The sequence below is a fragment of the Emiliania huxleyi genome, assembly GCF_000372725.1.
Source record: "Emiliania huxleyi CCMP1516 unplaced genomic scaffold EMIHUscaffold_24, whole genome shotgun sequence".
Lineage (NCBI taxonomy): Eukaryota > Haptophyta > Isochrysidales > Noelaerhabdaceae > Emiliania > Emiliania huxleyi.
The window spans coordinates 198394-223763 of NW_005200250.1; the positions used below are offsets into that span (position 1 = coordinate 198394).

A 25370-nucleotide genomic window follows, 5' to 3' on the forward strand; every position below is an offset into this window, starting at 1 on the left:
CGGTCTCCCCTCCCCCGCAAACGAAGAAGTGTCGAACCTTGCGGCCTCTGTGGCGGGTGAAATGGGAGAGTCAGCACGTCGTTGCACGTTGGAGCTCCCAGAAGGAAGAAGTCCGTAGTTTGCGGCTGGCCCCATATCCGGGTTGGACCCAACCCAGCTGCCTCTCCTGGGTTCCGGCTTTTTAGGGGGTAGGGTAGGGTAAGCGTCCGGGGATATTTGGGACAGGGGGGTAGGGGGTGGGGGCCCGGCGGCTCTGCCGCCGCAGGGGTAGGGGGGTAGGGGGTGCCCCCCCCACGCCCCAGCCATTCCCGCCCGCGTTAGGGCTCTGAGCTGGTCCTCGGCCCGCATCCGCAACGACCGACGGCGGAACATGCATGAGACGCGGGGCGGCGGGCGCGCAGGGGCGGCGTGAGGTGACGCTGGACGGACCGTACGCTACCGTTACAGCTTCTGGAGGCACCTCGGGGTAGGGGTAGGGGGTGGTGGACGCGGCCGGAGGGGCGGCGGGGCGTCCCCCCGTGAGGCGGCTCTTCAGCCGAACCCAGCTGCCCTCTCCATCACACACATGGGAGTCTTCCCGCTGCAGAAGAGACCCACAACATCTTCCCTCGCCGCGGAGCTGGAAACGCCGTCGTCTTCCTCGCCACTCAGCGAGTTTATCGCGCTCGTGAAGCTGCTTCGCGCCCACGGTCGCATGCTCGGCCTCGGGGAAGAGCCGCCTCCGGTGGTCCTGCTCGGCCTGCAGCGGCTGCTGCGGCTGCAGCCGAAACTCGAGGCGCGGCAGGCGGCGCGCGTTCCGCGACCTCTCGGCCGCCTCGTTGGCTCTACGAGCTCGAGCGCGCGGAGGACCGACCCGACGCTCGGTGCGGCGCGTCGCTGCCTCGAGCTCTCGTGCGCTGCTTATGGGCCGTTCGGCGCGCTCGTCGTCGGCGCCTCGCGCGGGCGGTACTGGTCGACCCAGAGGACGCTTGCCGGGCGCGCCGTGTGGCGACGTCCAAACGCCGCCGCCTTCGAGACGCTCACGCAGCTCTCGGCGCGTCACTGCCTGCTGTACGCGCAGTGGGCGCCGACCGGCGCGCCGCACCGGGGTGGATACGTGCCTGCGCACTACATCGTGGCGGACCCGACGCTGCGCGCGGTGGTGCTCGTCGTCCGCGGCTCGCTCGGCCTGCGTGATGTGCTGGTCGACCTCCAGACGGCGCCCGCGCCGCGCCACCTCGAGGCTGCCCTCGGACGCGGCTGCCACGGCGGCATCGCGGCGGCGGCGGCGCGGCTCGTCGGCCTGCACGAGGCGCGACTGCGCGCGGCGCTGCAGCGGCGGCCGGGCTGGCGCCTCCTCGTGACCGGCCACTCCCTCGGCGGCGGCGTCGCCTGCTTCGCCGCCCGGCTGCTCCGGCGCGCGCTGCCTCGCTCGGCGGCGGTGCACGCGCTCTCGTTTGCGCCGGTGGCGACGCTTCCGCTCCGCCAGTGCGGCGCGTACGAAGACCTGGCCGACGCCTTCGTCCTCGGCGCAGACGCCGTGCCGCGCCTCTCACTTGGTGGGCCCCTTCCCCTCTCGCCTCTGCCCCTTCCCCCCTCAGGCGGAGAGGCGCTCACTGCCCGCGTCGCCTGTCTCGCAGGGTCGCTGCGCCACCTCCTCGAGGCGGCTCGCCTTGCGGGGAGGGAGTCCTGGGCTTGGGGCAGCTCCTCGAGCCGCGCCGCGGCCAGGGGCGAGGCCAAACCCCGCAGGTCGCGCCGCGCCGACGCGGACGCCGACGAGGCGCTGACGGAGCGGCTGCTTGCGCACCGGCGCGAGAGAGTGTCGCGGCCGCACAAGGCGACGGTCTACCCGCCCGGCCGGCTGCTGCTGCTCGAGCGGGCGGAGGAGGAGGGAGCGGGCGGCGGGGCGACGGGCGCGGGCGGCAGCCGACACTCCGTCGTCTCAACCAAGGAGGAGGCGGGGCGGGGGGAGGAGCAGGAGGAGGGCGGGCCGCCGCCACCGCAGCCGCAGCAGGGGTGGCGGCTCTGCCGCCGGCTTGACCGGCGTCGGCTGTCAGTGCTCGACGTGCGGCCGAGCATGCTGCGCGACCACGGCTTCGACCGGTACGATTCGGCCCTCCGTGCGCTCGCGCCTCCCGGCCGCGGCGACCGCACGGTTCCTTGACCGGTCCCACGGTGTTCTCTTCCAGCGCAACTACTTTTGTGTGCACTACAGTCGAAAAAGAAGAAATCGCAGGCGACAGAGGCGTGGGTTGACAGCCGCGCTGCGTTCGCGGTTCGGATTAAGGATTATTCGCCAGCCCCGCGCCGCCGCGCGGAAAAACACACCGCAGCGGGGGTGCGAGAGGAAAGGCGGCGCTACAGGCTCCCCCGTCCCCCGCTCTCTACACAGGCCCACACAGGCAAAGACGCCGCGATCGCACACATGCAGCCGGGCTCGCGCCGTACATAGACACACACACGCCACGAGAAGCTCAGGCCGTGCACCCTCTGTGGTGCGCGTCCACGTAGTCGTACTGGTGGAGCCAAAAGTTGGCCTGGGAGGGGATGGAGGGATGGAGTGAGCGCACGGCGGCCTCGTGGGTGTGCGTGCGCGCGGGGAGGAGGGGAGGCGGGCTGAGGAGCGCCGCGTATTTGATGCCCTTGAGGACGGGCAGCGCCTCGTGGTGGGTGCGTGCGTCCTTCTCGAAGGGCCGCTCGTTGAAGGTTGCGGGCCACAGCACCGCCCTCCCCTTCTTGGGCTGCACCGTGAAGCCGCCTGCGGGCGGGCAGGGAGGATGCGGAGGGCGACCGCTCCTCGCGCGGCGCGGCGGTTGAGCGCGCGCCGTCGAACTTGGTGCCTCCGCCCTCCTCGACGTCGGAGAGGTAGAGAAAGAAGGTGTAGACGCGAGGGCCGCACGGCATCGTCGCCTGCGGATCGCGGAGAGAGAGCCGCCGTTGGCAAGGCGCTCGCCGCGGGCGCTTGGCTCAGATGACTGACGAAGTGCGGCTGCGGGAGGCGCTCCGTTTGTGATTTGAGTACTGCTGACGGTGCCGCGGGCGGAGGCGGCTGCGGGCCACGCGGGGGCGGGGGCGGCGCGCCAGCTCGGGGATGGTGTCGTGGTGTCGCCGGTAGAACTGGCAGTCGGGCGCGGTCGGCGAGGCGCACGGCATGTACCTGAGTGAAAGGAATGAAGACGGGCATGAGAACAACACAGAAGGGGATGCCGGCGAGGCGCTCGCGCGTGAGCCTCAGCAGCTGGATGAACTCGGAGTAGTTTGTCGACGGCCTGCGGAGGAGCGGAGAGCGCGGAGAGCGCGGAGAGCGCGGAGAGCGGAGAGCGGGCTAACAGCAGGTCGTGTGCTCTCTCCCGTCTAGCCGAGGCGCAGCCGAGACGCAGCCGAGGTGCAGCCGAGGTGCAGCCGAGACGCAGCCGAGGTGCAGCCGAGGTGCAGCCGAGGTGTGTGAAGCTCACATCCGGGTCAGCTCCGCCATGCGGCGCGAGAGGGCGACCACGTGCGGGTCGGCCAGGCAGGCCGCAGTGTCGCACCTGGGCGCGGCCAGGGCGCCGTGCGGGCTTGTGCGCGGGGTCGGCCAGGCAAGCCACCCCGCGCCGCAGCGCGTCGTCCACGAGTCGCGGCGATCTCGCGCAAGCTCGGTCGATCTCGGCTAATCTCGCGCCATGTCGTCCACGAGGTTCGGATCTCGGAGGTGAGAGGGATGAACTCGTCGGCGTCGGCGTTGCGTCCGCCTGCCCGCGCGAGGGTGGTGGTGCGGTGCGTGCGTGTGCGTGCGTCCAGTTCCGGCTCCGGCTCCGGTTCCAGTGTGGGGGCTGTGTGCGGTGGCGTGGCGGCTGTGTGCGGCGTGGCATGGCGGCTGTGTGGCACCCGAGGCGGTGGAGCGGACAAAGCGTCCCTCCGAGTGGCGGAGCAGCGCCTCGACCTCGTCGTCGGAGATGAAGTCCTGCGGAGGCAGCGCCAGGCGTGAGTGCTCGAGATGCTCGAGATGCGGGTCTGGACGGCCCTGGAGAGGTCTGCAGCCGGGACTGCGCCTATGGGTGCGCTGGCCGGGGCGGCGGCTCTCTCACGGGGCGGCGACTCTTGCGAGGGCCGGCGACGTGCGACTCGCGGGGCCGGCGCCGCTTGCAGACGACTCTTTCGGGTGCGGGCGCGCTCCTCAAACGTGACGACATACGGGTCGCTCGAGAGGAGCTGCGGCGAGTACTGAGGAAAGTTGGAGAGGGCGCGCTCAAAGGTCTCCTGCATCGCTCCGGGAGGGACCGCCGGCTTCGCTTCCGGGTCAACGGGGCAACGCTTCCTCCAGTCGAGCATGTCGCACGTGCCGCACGTGCTCGCGCACTTGACCTTCATGTAGGCCGGGTTGGCATCGCACTCGCCTGCAGCAGCCCACGTCGCGCACGCGCCCGACTTGTCGCGGTCGGCGCACTCGCCGGACGGCGGCGGAGGGCCTTGCGCGGGGCAGCCGCAGGACCGGCGGCAGTGCTCATGCATGTAGACCGGGTTGGTGGCGCACTCGCCCCGCTGTGCCCACAGCGGGCAGTGATCTGCGAGGTCCCCAGAGTCGATGCACGAAGCGTCGGTGTCGGAGAGGGCGGCGGCCGGCAGCAGGAGCAGGAGGCGGCGGAGGCGGCGTGGATGCCGTGATGTGTTAGCCATTGCTGTCACTAACTTCGGTGAAATAGAATTCTTTCTTTTGGCAGCAGCAGGAAAAAAGCCCGATGAGTCGCAGTGCTCTTGCGTTTCGGCGGTAGTGATCTAATCACCCGAATGCTACGTTCGGATCGCTTCTCATCGCAAACCCCGTCAGCATCTCTCTCTCGCAGTCCTCCTCCGGGAATGTACGTAAGAGCTACATACACTGTGAAGAAACACACATTTCTTGTTGGCTTCTAAAAATCTCTCTACACTGTGTCCGTGCAGCTTGACACCCAAGTGTTGAGCACCGGTGACTGTGGGAATGGGGAAGCAGAGTTCAGATCAGTCGAGGGAGTGTGATCTCCCTCATCCTCAACGGGCGTCCAATCGCAATCGGATTTACTACGGCGGTGGTCCAATGGTAATCCGCATATTGGACGTCCCCGTCCATTGTTCTCGCCGTTCTTCGGCGGGGCCGCGTCAGGGCGGGGGCGCAGGCGCGCGCCCCGCCCGGCGCGCAGGCGCCAGTGCGGCGCGGAGGTTCTGAGCTTGGGCTGACCTTCGTGGGGCGAGGCGGTGCCTCTTGGCCCGCAGTCGGTGCCCTTTGCCGGTCGCACAAAGGCCAGCGCGGCCTCTGTGCGGCTCTCTCTGGCGACAGTCTGGCTGGCGACTGCCGTTTGTTGGTACAGCTCGCAGTGCCCCGGCCGTGCATAGCGAGCTCTACGAAAGTAACTTGCGAACACGGTGCTGGTCAATCCCTTACGAAAGGAACCCAGCAACGGAGCTATAGCACAGCAAGTTGTGATGTGCTTGGCTGCATTGCGCCTCGCATTAAGGGCTAGGAGGCTGGCTGTACCGGAGAGGAGATGCCGTGAGCAACATACGGCACGTGCCTCTGGGGGCCGGATGAGCACAGTGCTCAATGCCCTCTACGACCGTCGCGGATGCGACAGTTTCTGCTTCCCTGCGCTGTGCCCTGCGGCCTTCGGTGGGTTCACCTATGTCCGGCCGCTTTCACTTGGGGTGTCAAGCCGCAGTTTGGGGTTGCGTCGTGTGCCAAGCATGGCCATCACAGTCAGGCATGCTGATACTCTCGCAGTCTGCCCGTGTGTGTGCTTAGCCCCGCTCAGGCTTCTAACATGCTTGGTTGTCCCAACTTTGTTGCCACATCCCGCAGTTACTGCACTCTGCAGCTTGACACCCAAGTGTTGAGCACCGGTGACTGTGGGAATGGGGAAGCAGAGTTCAGATCAGTCGAGGGAGTGTGATCTCCCTCATCCTCAACGGGCGTCCAATCGCAATCGGATTTACTACGGCGGTGGTCCAATGGTAATCCGCATATTGGACGTCCCCGTCCATTGTTCTCGCCGTTCTTCGGCGGGGCCGCGTCAGGGCGGGGGCGCAGGCGCGCGCCCCGCCCGGCGCGCAGGCGCCAGTGCGGCGCGGAGGTTCTCCCACCCTCCATCCCCATCGCGCTCTATAAACTCTCACAAGCCTGTCTAGAGGTATGGGGGTTGCGTCGTGTGCCCCTGCGTGGTGTATTAGATCACCACCCAAGGTTGCGAAGGTAAAAGTCGACGCGTTGCGCTTTGCCGATCCGCACCTACCTACTCGGGTATGCTCTTGGTGGCGCGCTCAACACGGACTTTTTTTCCTCGCCTCATTCCAACCAAGAGACAGCTTCGAAAAATGGGGCTTCTGCTTCTCGTCGGCTTCGGCTTGACGGTCGGCTTGACGCTCTCGCCCGCCGCCTCCACCCACGCAGCCCGGACTGGGAGTGTCGTGTGCTCGGCCGCGCGGCCGTCGGTGGGGTTCCGCGCCTCTGACGAGTTCCGCCACGGGCACGGCGGCGACGCGCTTGCCTCGTCCAAGGCGATCGATGGAAGCGTTGCAATGATGATGAATGTGGATGGGCCCGCCACCCCGTCCAAGCAGCGTCCGCGGCCCGCGGCGGGAGTGCCGCTGCCCGCCAGCCCCAGTAACACTTTCCGCTACGGCGCCGGCGGCCCCTCGCTGGCGGCGACACGGGCGATCGATGGTACGGTCGCGATGATGCACGTGCCCAATGCGGCGGCGCCTCCGGCGATGCCTGACGCGGAGGAGGCGCCCCCACTGCCCGCCGCCGCAGTCATGGCACCTCCAGCCGCCTCCGCCGCCACGGCTCCTCCCGCCGCCGCCACCGCCACCACGGCACCTCCCGAGCCGGTCCCGGTGAGGGGCAGGGTGGTCCCGACGCGGTCGGCCGACGAGTTCCGCCACGGCTCGGGCGGCCAGGCTCTGGCATCATATCCAGCCTGCGATGGCAGCGTGGCCATGGTCCAGTAGAGGCTAGAGTCTCCCGCGGGAGGGAGATGCTAACCGTTCCATAAAGGGAAATCTCGCGCGTTGTGGGTGCACCCTGTAGTCTTGTGTTGTGCTGATGTGAGCTGGTGTTTGTTGGCAGAGGGTGCGCGCTTGCTGTGTCCTGTGACCTGTGTGTCTTGTGAGCTTGGTCATCATCTGTCCCGCGTCCCACCCAAACAGTCACCCATCCACCGCGCTGGTGTCCACAGTCCGACTCCGACCTCCGAGCCTGGCTCCGTGGCTGTTCTTCGCCTTTCTATCAATCAAAGCACAAAGGGCCAGGCTCTGTGCCTGTGCGCTGTGGCGCGTCACCATCGCGCGATTGGCCAGCAAGCGTGGCCATCAAGCAGTATTCGACGGTGTTGGATACTAGTACGAGGGGCAAGAAACCCGCAAAAAGAAATAAAAGGTACGCGGCACCACTCTGCTACCCAACGCGGCCAAAGGATATCCACCTCGAGAACCTCGAGAACCACTCTGCACCACTCCACACCTTCGCTCATGTACGTGCTCCTCGCTGCTGCGCCCTCCTTCCTGCCTGCGCCTCGCACGCCCGCCTGCGGACGAGTCGGACTCTCGCCGCGCGGCTCGGCCTGTGCCTTCTTCGGACCCGCCCAGTACGTGGACCCGCTTGCGCCAAAGGGCCTCGAGCAGTTTGCTGGCTCGATGACGTCTCGGGTGTGGTATCTTCCGCCCGATAAGAGCGACTGGGCCGCGCTCCTCTTCTGTGCACGCCACGAGGCCATCCGACACGAGCTCCTTCGACTCGAGCGGCTCGTGCCCGTGCTTCAGTACAAGGACAAGGCCGACCCGGCGTTCGATGCGCTCGAGGAGCTGCACGCAAATTACTGCGACGCGGCGATTCGGTTCACGCACCAGCTCGAGGAGGAGGCGCTCTGGCCAGCCATCGGCGAGGTGCTCGAGGTGCCGGCCGATATCCAAGAGCGCACCACCGTCGGAGGGACGTACCGCACGCCGGTGCAGTGGGCCGAGTCGGACTACGAGGAGCTGCGCGAGGCGTTCGCGTCGCACAACGTCAACACGATCCGGCAGGTCCTCCCCGCCTTTGCCGAGAAGGCGGGCAGCCTGATGGAGGAGCAGGAGCGCCGCCTCGCCGCGCTGCTCCGCGAGAGCGGCCGCGGGCCCGAGTGGGGCGAGCAGCTGCAGGCAAAGCTGGACGAGTTCGCGGCGGCGCACCCCTTCGGCGCGACGATGCAGCAGCTCAGCGTCGGCGCGGCCCAGCCAACCAAGCTTCGCGAGTGCGTCGGGCCCGCCTCGGGCGGCGGCGAGGCAGCCGCGGCCCGCGCGCGTAGCCAACGCCAGTGCGTTTAGTCGCTCCTCCAGCTCTCTGGACGAGAGCTTGCCGTCGCCGTCACTGTCAAGGTCTTTGCTGAGGATCCCTTTGAAGTCCCTCCGACGAAGCCGCAAGCGCAAGATTGCAGAGGACGACTATCATCCTGCTGTCTTAGTGTGTGGCAAAGCAAGAACAGCTACAGGCTCGCGTGAGTGCGCAACCGCTAACAAAAGAATTAGAGCGAGCCCTCAAAACCACACACGCACAACACGGGTATACACAACAAAAACAACTCGTCATCGAAACCCTCGTGTTGATTTCGGACAACGTAAAAAAGAAAACACAAATCCAGCGGAGGTCCAAATGAGGTGTATCGCCTGACTGCGAGAGTCACCGAAAACAAAACGCAATTGGTGCCACTATCGCGCGTCCCCCAGTCAGCCGTCGGCACGGCGCGTCGGCACTCAGGAGTCAGGAGTGTCTCCTTCCTCAGCCTGCGCAGCACGCCATGCTTGAGGCGTTGCTTGGTGCCTATGCGTCGCCAATCGTCACCGCCTCAATCCTCTGCGCCTTCCCTTCCCTCGTGATGCTCGGCATGTCCTTCCTCGCAATCGGCCTGCAGGTCCCCGATATGTTCACCGCCGCACTGCAGCACCTGGCAGCTGGCATTGTGCTGAGCGCAGTGGCTGTGGAGCTGGTTCCGAAGATCCTCGAGGCGCCAGACGATGCCGGAACTACACTCGGAATGACAGTCGGCTTCTTCTTTGGCATCTCCCTGTTCCTGCTCATCCTCCCTGCCCTCTGTGGCGAGCCGGAGGAGGAGGAGGAGGAGGACGGCTCGACGCGCTACGTCTCAGCAGTGGCCAGCGGGCAGGGAAGGCAGACAGGCGGCAGCATGAAGCGACGGCCCTCGCTCATAGCGTCCATGAAAGAGCCACCACCCCATTACCCGTGGCCGCTCGTCTTTGCTGTCGGGACCGATGCGCTGGTCGACGGCCTGCTCATCGGCATCTCCGGTGCTGGCGGCATCGGTGCGGGCATCATCATCTCAGCCGCGCTCACCGTCGAGATGGGCTTCCTTGGCCTCACTTTCGCAGCCTCTCTCAAGAAGCAGCCAGCGGTGCGCCGAGAGTCGCCGAGAGCCACCGAGTGCCGAGATGACGAGCGCGTCGCAGATCCTTGAATCGGCTCCTCTCATCGCATCGAGGTGGAGATTTCACTGCTCGCCGGTGGCCCCAATCAGCGCCTTGCTTTCTTCCGCGCAGGTGAAGCGCACATTGACCATCGTCATGCCGCCACTCATGCTCAGCTTCGGCGGCGTCTTGGGCGGGGCGTTGGGCAGCGCCCTCGCCGACAACCCGCCCATGTACACGGGCCTGATGGCGTTTGGCGTCGCGGCTCTTCTCTTCCTGGTGACAGAAGAGCTGCTGCTAGAGGTGCGATGCGGGCTCGGAGCGCCGGGAGCGGTGCCCTCCCCCCACTGACACCCACGCTGCCGGGCCGGCAGGCGCACGAAAACGTGGGCGGGAACGACGAGCACATCTGGTGGGTGGACGGCATGTTCTTCTTCGGCTTCTACTGCTCCTTCCTGCTCGAGAAGTTCACCGGAGAGTGAATGATCGAACGACGCGGGGCGCACGCGGTCGGGGCTATTGCAATACGAACGGGCGCCAAGCGGGCGCCAGAGCGCCGGCGAGCGCAGCACGGAGGCGGCGGAGATGGAGGGTTGGTCAGGAAAACCGCACGACGCGTCCACCCCACGCCCCACGCGTCCACTCTCCGTCCTCTATGCGTCCTCTAACGACGAATACATATTTTCCGTGCGCATAGCAGCGAGATTTTCCGCTCTCTGCGCCCCCGTGTGCGCCACCGCCCCCAGGCCCCCCGGGCGTTTCACGTGGGTTCTGCCCCACGCCTCCCTGGGACTGGGTGCCCCACCTTCTTCTCCCGCGTCAGTGGTCCCCTGAGAGGGAACATACGATAGCGCCACCTTGTGAGCTGTCCTGTACCACGCGGAATCGGACCCTATCCTAGACCCTTGTATCCCCAGTGCTCAGTGCTCAGCTGTCCTGTTTGATGTGATCTATGCGTCCAGCACTATCCGTTGTGGCTGGGCGCAAGTTCGACAACCTAAACTTTTTATCTTCGGACCGAGTGATACGGCCGGTGACAGTGTGCCCTCACGCCGTAGCGGTGCTCGACGGCAAGCTGTATGCGGTGGGAGGCTTCAACGGTGACGACTTCCTCAACTCGGTGGAGCGACATGACCCGGCGACGAATGCGTGGGAGGCTGTGGCGCCGCTGACGCTGGCTCGCTTCGGTGCCGGGGTGGCGGCGCTGGAAGGCAAGTTGTACGCTGTGGGCGGCAGGGTTGAGGATGACGAGGCCGAGGTCGAAAGGCCGGCTAACTCGGTGGAGCGGTTCGACCCGGCCTCGAACGCCTGGGAGGAGGTGGCGCCGATGGCGATGGCGCGGGCCTTTTCTTTCGCGCTCCTGATGTAGCGAGGGGCATAGGTGAGCTGTGAGCTGTGAGAGAGAGCGGCATGTGCGGAGACGAGACGAGGCGGACGACCTCGAAACAGCGCTGGACATGGTTTCGAAGAACCGCATCGTGTGGTTCTCGCTCGCGCCGTCGGCGGGCGCAGCGACGGACTTCACCGCCAGCGCCTTTTCTCCGCGCTGCCGCAGCCGCAGCAGCCGCACAAGCGGGGACGCTCGGAGGAGGACGACACCGAGGAGGAGGAGGAGGCTCCCGAGCCCGCTTGAAGCCGCCGCCGCAGTGCCCACTTTGCCCCGCTGAGCGAGAAACCCAAGGCACCGAGGAAGGAGGAGGAGGAGGAGGAGGACGACGACGAAGACGACGTCGGCCTCGGCGGTGAGTGCTCCAACCCCACGTCGCCGCCTCCCATGCCTACTCCGGTCGACCGGCTGCTCTATCCACACGGCGGGACGGCCGCCCTGTGCAGCTGCGGAGCGATTTCATTCATGGACGCAGAGGCGAGTCATGGTAGGCCCCCTCCCGACGCCGCGACGAGGGGTCGCCCAGCCGACGGGGCGGGTTCCCCGCCGCCGCCTCTCGACGCTCTGGCGGAGGCGGAGGGGAGAAGGGAGGCGAGAGCGGAGGCGGAGGGGAGAAGAGGGGCGAGAGCGGCGGCGGCAGACGCGGGGAGAAGAAGGGGGGCAGCGAGGATGGCGGCGGCGGAGGCGGCAGCGGCGGGCTCGGCGGGCGCGTCACCTTTTCGGCAGAGGCGCTGGACGGAGGCGGGGCGAGGGGGGCGCAGGCGCACACCCTAACTCCTGGCCCATCTGGGCGCTGCGCCACACACCTACTACGTCTAGTACTGCCGCCCCCTCGCTCACTTCCCTTTCGCGGCGAATCTCGGACCGTCCGACCAATCTCGACCAATCTCGGACATCCTCGGCAAATCTCGACCAATCTCCGCCAATGTCGATCAATCTGGACCAACCTCGGATATCCTCGGCCAACCTCGGCCAAGCCCGGACATGCCGACCTCTCACCAAAGGCTTAACTCACTAGCGGTGTGAATGGGTGACTAGGAGCGGCACGACCTCTCTGCGCACGGCAACACGCTCTACCTCTCGCCAGAGGCGTGCCTTAATTAATTAGTTAACTACGACCATCGTACTTAATTGTTAATGAACTAGCACGCTATCTACCTCTCGCCAGAGGCGTGCTATCGTATCGTATTTACTGAGTTATTAATGAAGCAACACTCTCTCCTCTTGCCAGAGGCGTCGCCGAGAGTCGCCGAGAGTCGCCGATGCTAGCGGAGAGAGTCGCCGAGAGTATAGCGTGACTGGGCCGAGAGAAGGTGGAGCTGGCCAGCTGCTGGCCAGCTGCGAGGGGTGGTCTGGACCCACGCCACCCCTTGAGAGATATAGAGCGACACTCAGCGACAGCGACAGCGTGCTTGCTCCCCCCGCGCGCATGGTCGCAGGTGCGCGCGGCGATTCTGACGCGCACGAGCAGCATGAGCCTCTCGCCGGCGGAGGCGAGGCAGCTAGACTTCTCCATTACTGCTTAATTAATCACCTTTTTAGCCTCTCGGCGGCGGAGGCGAGGCAGCTAGACGTAGCAAGTAGTAGTAGGCAACCTTCACTCCAAGATATCTGGCCCCCTCTATCCACACCCCAAGCGACTAGCGACGGGGCGTGGCTGAAATCCACCTCGCTCGCGGCATGTTGAGTTGTTGACAACTCAACATGCCGGGGCAGGAGACACGCTGGGCACGACACTGTAGTCTCATTATCAGGGACTCATCTAGGTTCTGGAACTGGCTTGGTAGTAGTTGATGTCGTGTTTTAGCCTAACTGGTAGTCTGCATATAACGCAGGTGCATGGGGAGGATATCTTAAAATACAAGCCTCTCTCACAGCACACTGGCACAACAAGGGCGCAAACTGCTAACTGGCGCCATACTACTGCATCCTGCGACGGGGAGGTAATATACTACGCAGCGCCGGGACGGCGAGATCGGCCGAGATGAGCCGAGATTGGCCGAGATCGTAGGCGGCGCGGCTCGACGTCTTCTCGCTCGGGCTCGTGCTGCGCTACTTGCTGCTCGGCAGAGCGCCGTCGCCTGTCCTAGCCGAGGGCGCGTGGAGCAGGTGTGGCGGCGGCGCAGCGCAGCGCAGTGTTGTGTCGTGTCGGCTCCCAGCCCACGTGCGCAGCGTGTGTGTGCGTGTGGTGGGCCCGTCAGCGCTCCCTCCGGGCGTCGGCTCTGTGAATTGGCCTCCGAAAAGTGAATTCTTCCTGCGGCAAGGTGCCCGCTGTGACAGCGCCGCTGTGACAGCGCCGCCATGTCGGAGTTTGCGTCGTACGAGAGCGAGTTCACGCATGCCTGCATGGACGCGAATAGCAAGATTAGCACGCTCGAACGCCTCGCGCCGGGTAGCGGGCGCGACGCGGCGGTGAAGGAGGCGCAGGCGGCCGTCGACTCAGCTGCCGATGTGGTGTCGCGGCTCGAGATGGAGGCGGGGCCTTCGGACCGTGGGCGCGTCCGCGAGTGCAAGTCGAGCCTCTCCGAGCTACGCTCCAAGCTCTCCGTCGCTCGCTCCAACAACCGCGCCGCAGAACTCGCGCGCGAGCAGCTCCTGGCGAGTGCCGACGCGCCCGCGCGTATGGAGGCTGAGGCGCAGCACGCGCGGCTGCTGGAGACGACGAGCCGGATGCAGCGCGGGACGGACAAGCTGCGGGCCGCGTGCCAGGTCGCGGTGGAGACCGAGGCGGTCGGCGTCTCCATCCTGGGAGACCTGGATCAGCAGCGGATGACGCTCGAGCAAACGAGAGAGAGGCGCCGCCCGCCCGCCCGCCTTCCCCATCCTCGGAGGGACTGCCGCCTCACCGGGTCCCTCTCCCCCGCCACAGGCTGCGGACGGCCAACCGCGGGCTCGAGCGCTCGAAGAAGCTGCTGCAGTCGATGACCAAGCGAGCGGCGGCCAACAAGATGCTGATGATCGGCATCATCGCCTTCCTCTGCCTGATGATCGTGGCGATCCTCTACCTCAAGTTCTTCATGCCCTCGGGCTCCGACCCCTCTCCGCCGCCTTCACCACCCCCGCCGCAGAGATGATGAGCAGATGCGGTCGCGCTTTTTTTGTACGTGGAGCCGTATGGATGATGGATCCCCCGCGGGCGCGGGTCTCGTTATTTCTCGCGCGTCTCTCGGTCTCGGCTCTTGCGACTCGCGTCGGTGTCGGTCCTCTGTCTATGCTATCTCGGTCTCGCCCGCAAGTGTTTGTGGGCGCGTGGGCATGTGTGTGTGCCGAGACGCGAGAGTTGCATCCGGCCCCTTTTTGTTGGTCTGTGTCTAAACCGCACCAGCCGACGCACCATGTGTTCCACACCCCGGAGTGCGGAGATGGGAAACCGTGCTCCGTGCACCGTCTGGGTCGAGCGGAGGGCTCACTCCTCACATCGAGGGGGAGCTAGCTAGGCCTAGGGAGCTAGCGCGGCGCGGCAAGGCCCGCCCCGCCACTGGTCAGCCGAGCATTCCCACAGCGCACGAGAAGCCAGGCAGCACATGACATGTCCAACTCACTGTTCACAACGGCGACAGCCCACCCGCTGCACCACGCGCTGCTGCTCACTCGACAAAGCCAAGCGTCTGCAGCAGCGTGTACACCTGCTGCGGGACGCTCTCGCCGGTGTAGTACTCGGTGATGAGGCCGACGGGGAGGAAGAACATGGCGAAGCGCCCATTCGTGATCTCTGCCGCCTTGCTCCACCCCACCAGCTGTGCGCCCTCGTCCTCCTCCCTCGCCTGCCGCTTGCGCCACTTCTCCGAGAGGGCGTCCAGCTTGGCCGCCTGCGGAGCGTTCCCGACGCGGGTGGGGACGCGAGGTCGGGGGGAGCGCGAGAGCGCGGGCGCACGGCGCCTGCTCCGCCAGCTCCATCTCACTCATATCGGCGTCGAGCGCCACGGGCGGCGGCGCAGGGTCCGCCATCATGCGCGCGGTCGAGACGCGCAGCGGTGCTGCGGCTGCCCGCATCTGCTGATGCACGGGCAGCTCGGCGCGCGGGCCCGCCACCAACGCGGCAGTCAGGACAGGGAGGGCGAGAAGCATTGCTTGTGGCGCCAGCTCACAGTGAGGCACACACTCTCCGCCGAAGAACGAAGGAGAAGTGAAGTGTCCGCGACATGGCGGCAGAAGAAAAGAAAAAATACCCCTGCAAACATCATCGACACGGTGCGACCACAGGACGACCTGTGGTGCCCAGCCCGCATCCAGGCATCAAGTTCGACAGCCAGTAGTGGTGGCCAGCGCGGGAAGCCGGCACGACCTCGGCGGCTGCGCCGTGACACTACCGGAGGGAGCGCCTCCTCGCAAATGCCGGATGAGCGCCCGCCGGAAGGCCGCATCCCGGCCTCCAAGTCGTACTACTGGCGCAGCCGGCTGCTGGGAGGCAGCTTCGGGTCGGAGGTGCCCGCCTTTGGCCTGTTCGCGCGGCCGCTGCAGCAGCAGCAGCAGCAGCAGCAGTCCGGAAGCGGGCACAAGGCGGCTGCGGGCAGCTCCTCTCCCAGCGCAGGCTCTCAGGGCAGCACCTCCTCTTCCGACGAGCAGGAACTCGCCGGCGCGGTGCGCAGCGGCGGCTTTGTGCGGTTCTATGACGACGACCAGCCGCGGCCGGCGGCGCGGCGCGCGCAGGGAGCGCAGGCGCGGCGGCGTGCCGCCAGCGCCGCGTCTTGGCTGTGCTCGACGCTAGTCGGCGCGGTGCCGGTGGCGGTCCTCAACTTTGCCACCTGCGCGACGTACGGCCTGCTGATGGCGAAAGGGACCGGCGTGCACCCGCAGCTGGTGATCGCGATGCTCCTCTACTCGACCGCCACCTCGGGCGTGCTGCTCTCGCTGCTGTCAGAGTGCCCGCTCACAATCGCGTCGGGCGACGCGTCGATCGCTCTCTACACCAACCTCTGGCTGGTCGAGGCGTACAACCACCCCGCCTGCACCGACGAGACGCGCCTGCCGACGGCGCTCGCCTCCGCCCTCCTCCTCTCCCTCTTGATGGGCTGCGTCTACTTCTTGCTCGGCCACTACCGCGCCGCCGACCTGGTGCAGTACCTGCCCTTCCCGATCATCGCGGGGTTCCTCGGCATGGTGGGCGCCTCCATCGTCAAGGGCGGACTCGTCGTCGCCATCGGCGCGCACACAGCTCGACTCGACCGCCCGACACGCACACGTCCGCCCCTCACCCCTCACCCCTCACCCCTCACCCCCCACCCCCCCTGGCTCTCTCCCGGCCGCAGGCTCGGACCTTGACTCGCCCGACGACATCGCGCACGCGGCGCAGCAGGCGCCCGGCCCAGCGCAGCGCGGCGCTGCCGTGAGGAGACGCAGCTCCACCCCTCTCCCTCTCGCCAGGTGCCGCTCGAGTGCGGCGCCGCGCTGCTCCTCGTCGTCGTCCTGCTCGCCCTGCGGCGCGTCCGCTTCCCGCCTCGCTTCCTCTTTGTCGGCACGATGGCGGCGCGCTTTCCCGGACGCCTGCCCACACCTCCCTAGACACCTCCCTAAGACGCCTGCCCACACCTCCCTAGACACCTCCCAGACACCTCCCAGACACCTCCCAGACACCTCCCAGACACCTCCCAGACACCTCCCAGACACCTCCCAGACACACCTCCCAGACACACCTCCCAGACACCTCCCAGACACCTCGTCGGCAGCCCCCCCCCCCCCCCCCCCAGGTCGCCCTCTTCCTGTTCTACGCGCCGACGGCCATGCTCCGGATCGCGCGCGAGCGGCTCGAGGCGAGCCGAGTAGTGGGGGAGCAGAGGCAGAGAGGAGCAGCTCGAGGGGCGAGAGAGTAGTGGGGAGAGAGGCGAGAGGAGCCCCACCCTCCACTCTCTCTCTCTCTCTCTCTCTCTCTCTCTCTCTCTCTCTCTCTCTCTCTCTCTCTCTCTCTCTCTCTCTCTCTCTCGACCTGCCGCCTGCCCGCCGCCCGGAAGCGTCCCTCGCCGCGCCGACCGGGCGCCGCCCCTCCGCTCGCGCAGGAGAGCGGCTTCCTGTTTGACGTCTCCGACCCGGTCGGGCCTCTCGGCCTGTGGAGGGAGCTCGACCCGACGCGCATCACGTGGGAGGCGCTCGTGCCGCAGTCCGGGGAGGTCTTCGGCACAGTCACAATCTCGACCATCTCGCTCGCGCTCCGCATCTCCGCCATCGACTCGGCGACTGAGGCGCGCCGGCCGCAGACTCGGGAGAACGCAACGCCCGTGACCTCTCGCAAGTGGCCTCTGGCAAGCTCTCGAGACGACACGTAGCCCGCTGTACTCCTCCCAGCCGTGTCCGCCGCATCCGCGGCTCTCTTGTTCCCGCGATGCGCGGGCGTGCGATGCACGGCTCTCTACTCGCCCGCACGCCCCGCCGCGTCCTCCCTGCAGGCGCACCTCGACCCAGACAGAGAGCTGCGCCTCACCGGCCTCGTCACCCTCCTCGTCGGCGGCACGGGCGGGCTCATCGGCTCGCACTCGCCCGGCCTCGTCGCACTCAACCAAGAGGTTGGCTCCGCGCGCACGAGCGGCGTCTGCCAGGCGCTGCTGCTGCTGCTGCTCTGGCCCTCACACCCGCTGCCCGGCCGGGCGGGTTGCGGCGCCCTCCTCACGCCCCTCTCGCTGTACAACAGGCTCACCGCCTTCCCGCTCACCAACCTGCTGCCGCGCTTCCTGCTGGGCGGCGTGCTCATGTCCATTGGCGACACGCAGCCGAGAGCGGGCCGAGAGGAGTAGCCAGGCGCTCGGCGGTGAGTCGCGTCTCTCCACCCCTGCACTACTCCCTTCGCCCCGCAGGCGTGGTGATGCTCATCGAGTGGCTGTGGGTCGTCCCGCGCGTGCGCATGACGCGCCAGTCGCACGCCCTCGTCCTCGCGATGACGGCCTACTCGCTCGTGTACGACATGATCTCGACCGTCTTCGGCGGGATCCTCGTCGCCGCTCTGCTGCTCGTCGGCCGCTTCTCGCGCCTCTCCGTCCTCAAGTACCACGTCTCGATGGCGTCGCAGGCGTCCATCCGCCGCCGCTCCGTCGGCGAGTCGGCCCACTTGCGCGCGCAGGGCGAGCGGGTCCACATCCTCGGCCTCGAGGGTGTGCCCTCTCGACGGCGAGCCGCCCTGCGCCCGGACACCCCGCCGCACTGTCACGGCGCCCCTTCCGTAGGCTACCTCTTCGAGGGGCCGGCCGTCAAGCTCGTCAAGTACCTGCAGCGCGTCGTCGTGCCGCCCGAGGGGGCCGCCGACCGGCAGCAGGCTCCGCGCTTGCCGCTCCGCCCAGCCCTCCTCTCCTGCGGCCTCTCCACGCCTCTTGCTCTATATAGGCGCGTCGTTCGACCAAGGCGCGCGCCGCGGGCAGCGGCGGCGCCAGCGGCGGCGGCGACGGCGGCGGCTATGGCTATGATGGCGGCGGCGGGCGCGCTCACCGGAGCCACTCTCGGCCACCCCGCCACCCTGCTTTTCTCGTCCTCGACTTCTCGCACGTGCAGGGCATCAACGAGACCGCTGCGGCGCTGCTGTGCAAGTTTCGGCGCTTGTGCCAGCAGCACGGCATGCAGCTGGTCATCGCCTGCATCGGCCCAAACGACCTGCACCTTCTCGAGGCGCACGGCCGCGACGCGGACCTTCGAGTCTTCGGCAGCATCCCCGACGCCATCGAGTATTGCGAGGACTCGATCCTCGCGCAGTGGGACGGGACGACCGACGGGCCGTCGCCGAGCTCCCCGCGGCAGCAGGCGTGGCAGGGAGGCAGCAGCCCCCTCCCCCCGCTTCGCTCTGGCGGGGGAGTCGAAGCCTCGCACCCGAGGGAGCACGAGGGGCCCCCGGACCGCGACGCCAGGGCGTTGCAGCCTTCTGAGACCGCAAGCGGCACGCTCAACGGCTCGCTCAGGCCCCGCGCGGCCTCTGCGACGCACGCCCACGAGGCGCCAGCTGCACCTCCGAAGACGGGTCCGCATTCCGGCCCGGCGGCGCCGCCTGACGAGCGGCAGGAGACTCGCTCCCACCTGCCCACGATTGCCGCCTCGCCGCTCTCTACATTCACCGCGGCCGTGTCGCCGGCGCTGTCGGCGCTCCCGCCGCCACTGACCATCCCACCGGCCCGCAGCCTCGAGCCAGGGGAGGCTGCGTTCGGGCCTTCTCCTCCCGGGGATCAGGTGGCCGCCCCGACCACAATCGTGGTCTCGATCCCTGGGGCGGCCTCCACGGGCGCCGGCCGAGAGGCAGCCGAGAACGCCGCGGATGTCCACGCGAGGGCGAGGTGGCCGCCCCCCGCCAGCCTCGAGGAGATGCTCGCAGAGCAGCCGCCGTCCAACTCGTCCAGCTCGTCCAGCTCGTCTGGCGGAGTCGAGACCGCCGTCGGGGAGCTCCTCCCGCCGGAGAGCTCCGACGAGGCCGACCGACCGCTCCACTCCGGCCACGACGAGGCGAAGCAGGACGGCGAGCGGCCCACGTCCTACGTACCAAAGCGCGAGCGGTCTGGCCACGCCATGTTTGTGCCAGCGCAGCAGCGCCGCACCACTGGAACGCCGCGCACCACCGCACAGCAGCAGCAGCAGCAGCGGCAACAACAGAAACAGCCTTCGGTGCTGTCTTTGCCGCCATCACAGCAGCAGCAGCAGCAGCAGCAGCAGCCACAGTCCTCGCCTAGCTGTGAGCACCCTCTCGAGCGGCGCGGCTCGGCGCCTATCACTGCCATCTTCGGCGGCAGCCGTCTACCGTCAGCAAGCAAGACAGAGAGCTTGCCGGGCGTGTCGTACCCAAGTCAGTTGCTCGCCGCCGCATTTGGGCGCGCCGACGGCGGCGCCGATCGCTCGCTTGGCATGCCCAGAGGTGGGGCTGCCCCGCACTCGACCTCCTCGCCCGGCCTCTTGCTCCTGACTACCCGCTCGCTTGCCCCCTGGCCCAGGTGTCAGCTGCCAGCAGCTCGACGGGACGCGCGGCGCGCGCTCGGGCGACGATCTTTGGAGGACCGCACGGCCGTCGCGGCCAGAGGGGCAGGCGGAGGCGGGCGCTGCAGACACGCGAACTGACGCAGCGGCGAGCTTTGACGAGGGCGGCGAGCTGGGCGCAGCGGTAGTAGCGGCTGGGGCGGTTGCGCCTGACCCGCCGCCGCCTTCGGCCGTCCTCGCGCCTCTTCTCCATCTGAGCCGCACCGCAGAGGCGGACGCGGCGCTGCTCGTGGCGTCTGGTTCATGGCGCGTCTACGGCGAGGACGAGGTGCTGTGCGAGCAAGGCGAGGTGAGCGAGGCGCTCTTCCTCGTCGCCCCCGGCCACGGGTCGGTGCTCGTGGAGGTGGAGGTTGGCCATGTCGCGGGCGCCATCCCTTCGCTCCTGACGGGGCAGCACGGAGGGCTAGTGGGAGCCGCTTCCCTGCTTACCCGAGCGCCTTGCTCCTACACCGTCTGCGCCGATGAGCGCTCCTGGGTCCTCGCCATCGACCGCACCGCGATCCGCCACCTCTCCACGCAGCACCCACACTTGCTGATCCGGCTGCAGCAGATGGCGCTGCTGCAGGAGCCGCTCAACACGCGCCGGTTGCGCGTCATGTCGCGGCTCTGGCTCGCCGGCGGCTGGTCGGGCGCCAACTTCGACCAGGTGACGGTGCGGGCGGCACAGGCCAGCAGCCGCTCGACGAGGGAGCGCGCGTGCAGCAAGGAGAAGCCCCGATCGGACCCGCTTGCTGGATTGCCAGCCGCGGAGTTCGGGCCGGGCACGCGCAGTGCGGCCGCAGACCCCGCGATCTGCGACGAGGCCGGCGGCGCAGACTCCGTGTTTGGTACGCTGTGGTCGGTCGCCCCCGGCGAGGACCAGCCTTCGATAAGCGACGCGCTGCAGGAGCACGCCCAGATGCTGCGCCGTTTCGCCGTCGACATCACGGGGCGGCAGAGCTCGATCTCAGACATGGCGGCGCGGTGGGGCAGGGTGCTCGAGCAGCTACATGCCGAGCATCCGGGCGCGGAGTCGGAGGCGCTCGAGGCGCACCGCTACGTCGTGTCGGCCCCTCCTGCACGCAGGTTCTCGTCGGCTCCATCCGACTGCGCCTCGCCGAGCTGGTACCAGCAGCCCACGCGGCGGCAGGCGGATGGGGAGGGGTCGCCGAAGCCTCCACATATGCTCCCGTGATTCAATTATTCTGCGCGGAACTACAGTCAAATATTCTGCACGTCATGTGCCGGTTACGTGTGTGCAATGTCGGCAGAGCCGTGTCCTCTGGCTGCTCCTCTCACCTCTGCGCACGTGTGGCTCACATATCCGACAATAGAAATAGCGTGCGCGCGGGGCCGAATGCGGGGAAGACAAAGGCTGAGGCAAAGGAGATGGAGGTGATGCAGCACCAGCAGATGCTGATGCTAATGGTAATGCTGAGGATGAAGATTTTACAGAGCGTGTGCGAGCAGAGGAGGCAGCAAAGGAGGCAGCAGCTGAAGCTGCCGCAGCTTCCGAGTGCGGATATGACTGATCTGTGTGGATTTCTCTGGTCGCGCCGTTGTGGGGTGACGGTCGGTGAGCGACGTTGCGCCCCCCCCAGTGGGAAACCGCCGGTTTCGGTGTCTGCTAAACCGTGCTTGGAGGGGGTATTTGTTATCTCGGTTTAGTGGCGGTTTAGTCAAGTTTAAGGTAACCCGTGCTAAACCGTGCTGGCCGTAAGGTAACCCGGCTGGCCGACGCGGAAGCTGCAGTGTTTCACGGCGGTAAGCCGCTCGAGCAGAGCCACTACAAGGTGCACGCAAAAGAGGTCACAAGTGGCGCGGAGTACATGGCCTTTTTCGCGGTGGACGCAGCGGTGAAGGCGCACGCGACGCCTTCATACGACTCGTTCTGGACCAATCAGACCTTCTGCCGCGAGGTGTGCCTCTTTCTCGTCAGCAACACGCCCAGCCCATACCTCGGGGGAGAATAGCCGCCCTCACGCGCTGCCGCCCATCGAGCTCGGCGGGGCCTGATACGTGTCATTCTGTGCCGGCGCGTATCTTAGCCAAGATACGCGGCCACACGTGCAGACGCGTATAGCGGTACTCGCGCCCACACGTGCAGCCGCCTACGCTTGCTGAGCTGTACTTGATCTTGTGGGACGAGCAGCGTGCGGACGGCATCAGGCCGGGCGAATGTCTCCCGCCTGACGAGTACTCGTCCGTCAAGAGGGCCGCGGCGCTGGCGGTGTCGGCGCTCGTTCAGACAGGCGGCAAGTTCGCATGCGCGGCTCCCCGCGCAAAGGCCTTTGCGGCTTGGCTCAAGTGGCTGCTTGGCAGCACCGCGCGGGCCGAGGCTGAGTGGCATGAGTGTGCTGTCATGGCCAAGAAGCTAAACATGCCCTACGAGGAGGCACTGGCTGCGTTTTGCCTGGGCACCCACAAGCGCGAGCCCAAGGAGAGGGAGGCACACCTCACGCACGCGGCAGAACTCTTCACGTCGATGGGGGCATGGTGGTACGTCGAGCGGTGCGCTCATGAGCGGGCGAATCCTCTGCACGCTTTAAGCTGAAGGTTAAAGCCCAAGCGCGCACCACCTGGTTCCCGGGGGGCCCGTGGTCCGTGGAGGTCGCGAGCGGGCAGAGTCCACAGAGAGAGGCCGGGGCGGGCCGAGCCCGGCGAGCGCGCGGCGGGCGGCGCGCCGGCATATGCAGTCCGCCCAGCGATGAGAAAAATATGATGAGATCGACGCACCCCCCAAACTGCTACTACACGCTCAAAACATCTCGTTTTGCTCGTTGGCCGCAGCCCGGTCGCGGTCCCGACCGCCACCCTTGGGCTTGTTGCCAAGGGCAAGCGACTCGCCCCGCGATTTTTTCGCTGCGCGCTCCTCCATCAGCTTCTCGATCTGCACCAGCTCGCGGTCCATCCGGGCCTCCGCCTTTTGCGCCTCCATCTTCTCCTTGTCGTGGCGGCCCCGCTTGCCGCCCTTGCCGCCCTTGCCGCCCGCGTCGGCGTCCGGCTCCTGCGTGATGAATACGCCAACCTCAGGGCGGGAAGACGGTGTTGTGCAGTGTATTCAGAGCACCGCGTGACTACGAGGGAGGCGAATACGGCTGAATACGGCTGAATACGGCTGAATAGAATCCGTGTCCTCTCGAGCGCTGGTTGGGGAACAAGAACACGCAATTCCGCTTCTAGGGCCCGGCTCCTCCTCCTTTTTGCCACGCACGATGCCAGCCTCATCGTCCGAGTCGGGACCAAGCTCGTACCCGGTGACGTTGACCCGGCCCAGCGTGTCCGGAAAGTACTCGCCGTACGCGTCGTCGTCGCCCCCGCCGCTCATCGCCATCCCCTTCGGCTTAGCCTCTTTGCTCTTGCCCTTGCCCTTTTTCGGGTCCGACGCGTCGGCAGGGGCGGAGGCTGTCGATGCAGCGCACGCGGCGCGGCTGCGCGCCAAGACGCTCTCGAGCAGGGAGGACGCGCCGCCGCCCCCGGCCTCCTCCTCCTCCTCCTCCTCCAGCGGCAACGGCACGCCCGCGCCCAGCTCGCCTCCCGCCTCCTCCATCTGCTCCACCTCGTCCAAAAACGCTGACGACGGCGCCGCGAGCCGCCGCTCGCGCTCCGCCTCGACCGCCTGCCGCTTGTTGGGCTCGCACACGTAGTCTGAGCCGACGCCGTCGCCGAAGATGTCGTCCACGTCCTCGGCGCGCGCAGCCGGCGCGGGTGCAGGCGCCGCAAGCTTTTGCTGCTGCCGCTGCTGCTGCGATGGCGGCGCCTCCGCCTCCGCCTCCGGTCCCCAGCGCGAGGGCCTGCGCCCCGCGCCGCCCATGCTTGGCGCCTCCGCCGGCCGCAGCCCCATCAGGGGCGCCTCGGCCGGGCGCAGCCCCCCCTCCTCCGCCTTTGAGGGCAGCGGTAGGGGCGTCATCGAGAGCGATCCGGCGAGGTGGAGGCCGAGCGGGTCCTTCTCCTTCTTCGACTTGCGCGCGCGCTCGCCCGAGGGGCGGGCGCAGTACGCCAGCACCTTGGACAGCTTGGAGAGCAGCCCGGCCGACGTCGCCGCCTGCAGCACCTTCTCGCGCCTCCGCGGGATCGTCAGGTCATCCTCGGCGCGCACCAGGCTGTTTGGCGTGTCGGCGGCGAGCGCGTCGAGGGAGTAGACGTAGAGCAGCCGGCCGGAGGTGAGAGAGCGGTTCGGCCGCGCCGGCGGCGCCCCCGACAGCGACAGCTCCAGCACGGCCCGCGCCATCTCGCTCTCCGGCGCTGCCGGCGGCTCAGCCGCCGCCGCCGCCGCCGCCGCCGCCGCCACGGGCCGCGCGGCCTTTGCGCCGCCGCCGCCGGACGCCTTGCCGGCCGAGGGGAGCGTGCTGCCCGCCGCCCGTCCCGGTCTGCCGGCCGCCTCGCCGCCGCCGCCCGCTGCCGCCGCCGATGCGACGGCGAGCTCTGCGCGCCGCTTTTGGAGGAGCGCAAAGTCGAGGCCCTTGACGAGGTGGGTGTGCTCGATGTCGCCGCCGAGGAACTTGGACTGGTCGATGCTCAGGCGGTGCTGCTGCTGCGACAGGTCCTCCCGCGCGCCCACCTGCGCAAAGGTCGGCGCGACGGGCACCTCGGCCACCGGGTGCTCCGGCCTCCCCTCTGCCGCCGCGAGCAGCGGCTCGATGCCGGCGAGTGGCGGCGCCTCATCCTTGTGGCCCGACTTCGCGAGCTCCTTGCGGCGCAGCGATGCCCGGTCCACGTACTTGGACTCCTCCGCCAGCTTCTCCTGCCGCTTGGCCTGCAGCTCCATCCGCTTGTCATACGCCGCCTTGCGCGCAGCCGCCTTGGCCGCCTTGGCCGCTTTCGCCTCCTCGGAGTTGGCCGCCGACTTGGGCGCCGGCGTGGCGCCGCCCTCCTTGACCAGGTTCCGGAAGGCGGAGTTGTCCATGCTTATAGGAGTGTCGACTGGGACCCGCGCGCCGGGGTCTTAGTCGCGTCCACCGGCACCAACACGGAATAACGCGCGGGCGCCCAGCGAGGAAGAGGACCGCCGCAAGCGGCGTGGCGTGGAGCGGTTGAGCATCCCTCCGGGGGCCCCTCTGCGCCGGGGAGGCGTTGTTGGAGGCTAGGACGCAAGCGTCCGTCGCCCTTTTCAAACTCGGGGCCCACTCCGCTACGCTCCGACCGACCCGAATCAGGAGGGCAGCCTAAAAGTTTAAGGTGTTGCTGCGCAAAAGGGGTCGGACACAGGGCGCAGCTCATGCTAAGAGCTAGAAGGGGAGCTAGAGAGAACGACTACCCTGTCCCGTTATTGCGTACACCAACACCACAAAAGCTCTCTCTCTCCTGTCTCCTCACTCAGGAGGGGGGTCACAACTACCGAGTCTCTCGACTAGCTGCCACGTTGCCGACCGAGAGCGGATCTCCTCCTGCTCCGCAAGGAGGGTGGCCAAGGCTAAAGTCTTGCCGGAGCCGCCGGGCGTGTTGACGACTTGGAGAAGGTCGCCCTTGCACTTGTACTTGTAGAGATGCTCGAGGGGGTGCTTTGTGGGGCGGTGCGCAGCCAGGCCAGCAGTGAGGGGAGGCGCACCCTCACTCTCCTCGGTTGCAGAGCTCGTCGGAGGCTGCGGCACGACGGGAGGGTCGGGACAGCAGTCCTCGGGCGAGCCGACGCGCATGTCCAACCAGCGCTGGGACTCGTTGTGACGGCAGACACCGGCTGCCTCTC

General features: G+C 67.4%; 8 protein-coding genes across 8 annotated transcripts; 5 read left to right on the plus strand and 3 right to left on the minus strand.

Annotated features, from left to right (window-relative positions):
• Positions 1 to 565: 565 nt before the first annotated feature.
• EMIHUDRAFT_205378 (hypothetical protein) lies at positions 566 to 2431 on the plus strand (the record flags this gene model as incomplete). The annotated part of the gene is made up of 5 exons (XM_005778745.1): positions 566 to 1538; positions 1620 to 1822; positions 1994 to 2134; positions 2195 to 2317; positions 2372 to 2431. 5 exons carry the CDS (start codon positions 566 to 568, stop codon positions 2429 to 2431), a joined length of 1500 nt encoding a protein of 499 aa, XP_005778802.1.
• Positions 2432 to 2453: 22 nt separating this feature from the next.
• Positions 2454 to 4635, minus strand: EMIHUDRAFT_205379 (hypothetical protein; the record flags this gene model as incomplete). The annotated part of the gene is made up of 3 exons (XM_005778746.1): positions 2454 to 2737; positions 3847 to 3922; positions 4084 to 4635. 3 exons carry the CDS (start codon positions 4633 to 4635, stop codon positions 2454 to 2456), a joined length of 912 nt encoding a protein of 303 aa, XP_005778803.1.
• Positions 4636 to 6296: 1661 nt separating this feature from the next.
• Positions 6297 to 7148, plus strand: EMIHUDRAFT_435044 (hypothetical protein). Its single transcript, XM_005778747.1, has one exon. It carries the CDS (start codon positions 6304 to 6306, stop codon positions 6937 to 6939), a length of 636 nt encoding a protein of 211 aa, XP_005778804.1. The 5' UTR covers positions 6297 to 6303; the 3' UTR covers positions 6940 to 7148.
• Positions 7149 to 8759: 1611 nt separating this feature from the next.
• EMIHUDRAFT_205382 (hypothetical protein) lies at positions 8760 to 9866 on the plus strand (the record flags this gene model as incomplete). Its single annotated transcript, XM_005778748.1, has 4 exons — positions 8760 to 9054; positions 9172 to 9371; positions 9517 to 9687; positions 9759 to 9866. The coding sequence occupies 4 exons, from the start codon at positions 8760 to 8762 to the stop codon at positions 9864 to 9866; spliced, it is 774 nt and encodes a 257-aa protein (XP_005778805.1).
• A 3205-nt stretch (positions 9867 to 13071) lies between these two features.
• EMIHUDRAFT_353867 (hypothetical protein) lies at positions 13072 to 14087 on the plus strand (the record flags this gene model as incomplete). The annotated part of the gene is made up of 2 exons (XM_005778749.1): positions 13072 to 13566; positions 13641 to 14087. Coding segments are annotated over 2 exons (700 nt in total), but the record flags the coding sequence as incomplete, so codon positions are not given.
• On the minus strand, positions 14066 to 14855 carry EMIHUDRAFT_450258 (hypothetical protein). Its single transcript, XM_005778750.1, has 2 exons — positions 14651 to 14855; positions 14066 to 14580 (listed from the first exon to the last, which is right to left on the minus strand). The coding sequence occupies exons 1-2, from the start codon at positions 14837 to 14839 to the stop codon at positions 14359 to 14361; spliced, it is 411 nt and encodes a 136-aa protein (XP_005778807.1). The 5' UTR covers positions 14840 to 14855; the 3' UTR covers positions 14066 to 14358.
• A 683-nt stretch (positions 14856 to 15538) lies between these two features.
• Positions 15539 to 17496, plus strand: EMIHUDRAFT_205386 (hypothetical protein; the record flags this gene model as incomplete). The annotated part of the gene is made up of 5 exons (XM_005778751.1): positions 15539 to 15871; positions 16136 to 16222; positions 16459 to 16530; positions 16765 to 16983; positions 17152 to 17496. The coding sequence occupies 5 exons, from the start codon at positions 15539 to 15541 to the stop codon at positions 17494 to 17496; spliced, it is 1056 nt and encodes a 351-aa protein (XP_005778808.1).
• Positions 17497 to 22388: 4892 nt separating this feature from the next.
• Positions 22389 to 24636, minus strand: EMIHUDRAFT_450259 (hypothetical protein). Its single transcript, XM_005778752.1, has 5 exons — positions 24102 to 24636; positions 23691 to 23771; positions 23202 to 23303; positions 22899 to 23132; positions 22389 to 22691 (listed from the first exon to the last, which is right to left on the minus strand). The coding sequence occupies exons 1-5, from the start codon at positions 24588 to 24590 to the stop codon at positions 22443 to 22445; spliced, it is 1155 nt and encodes a 384-aa protein (XP_005778809.1). The 5' UTR covers positions 24591 to 24636; the 3' UTR covers positions 22389 to 22442.
• Positions 24637 to 25370: the final 734 nt, after the last annotated feature.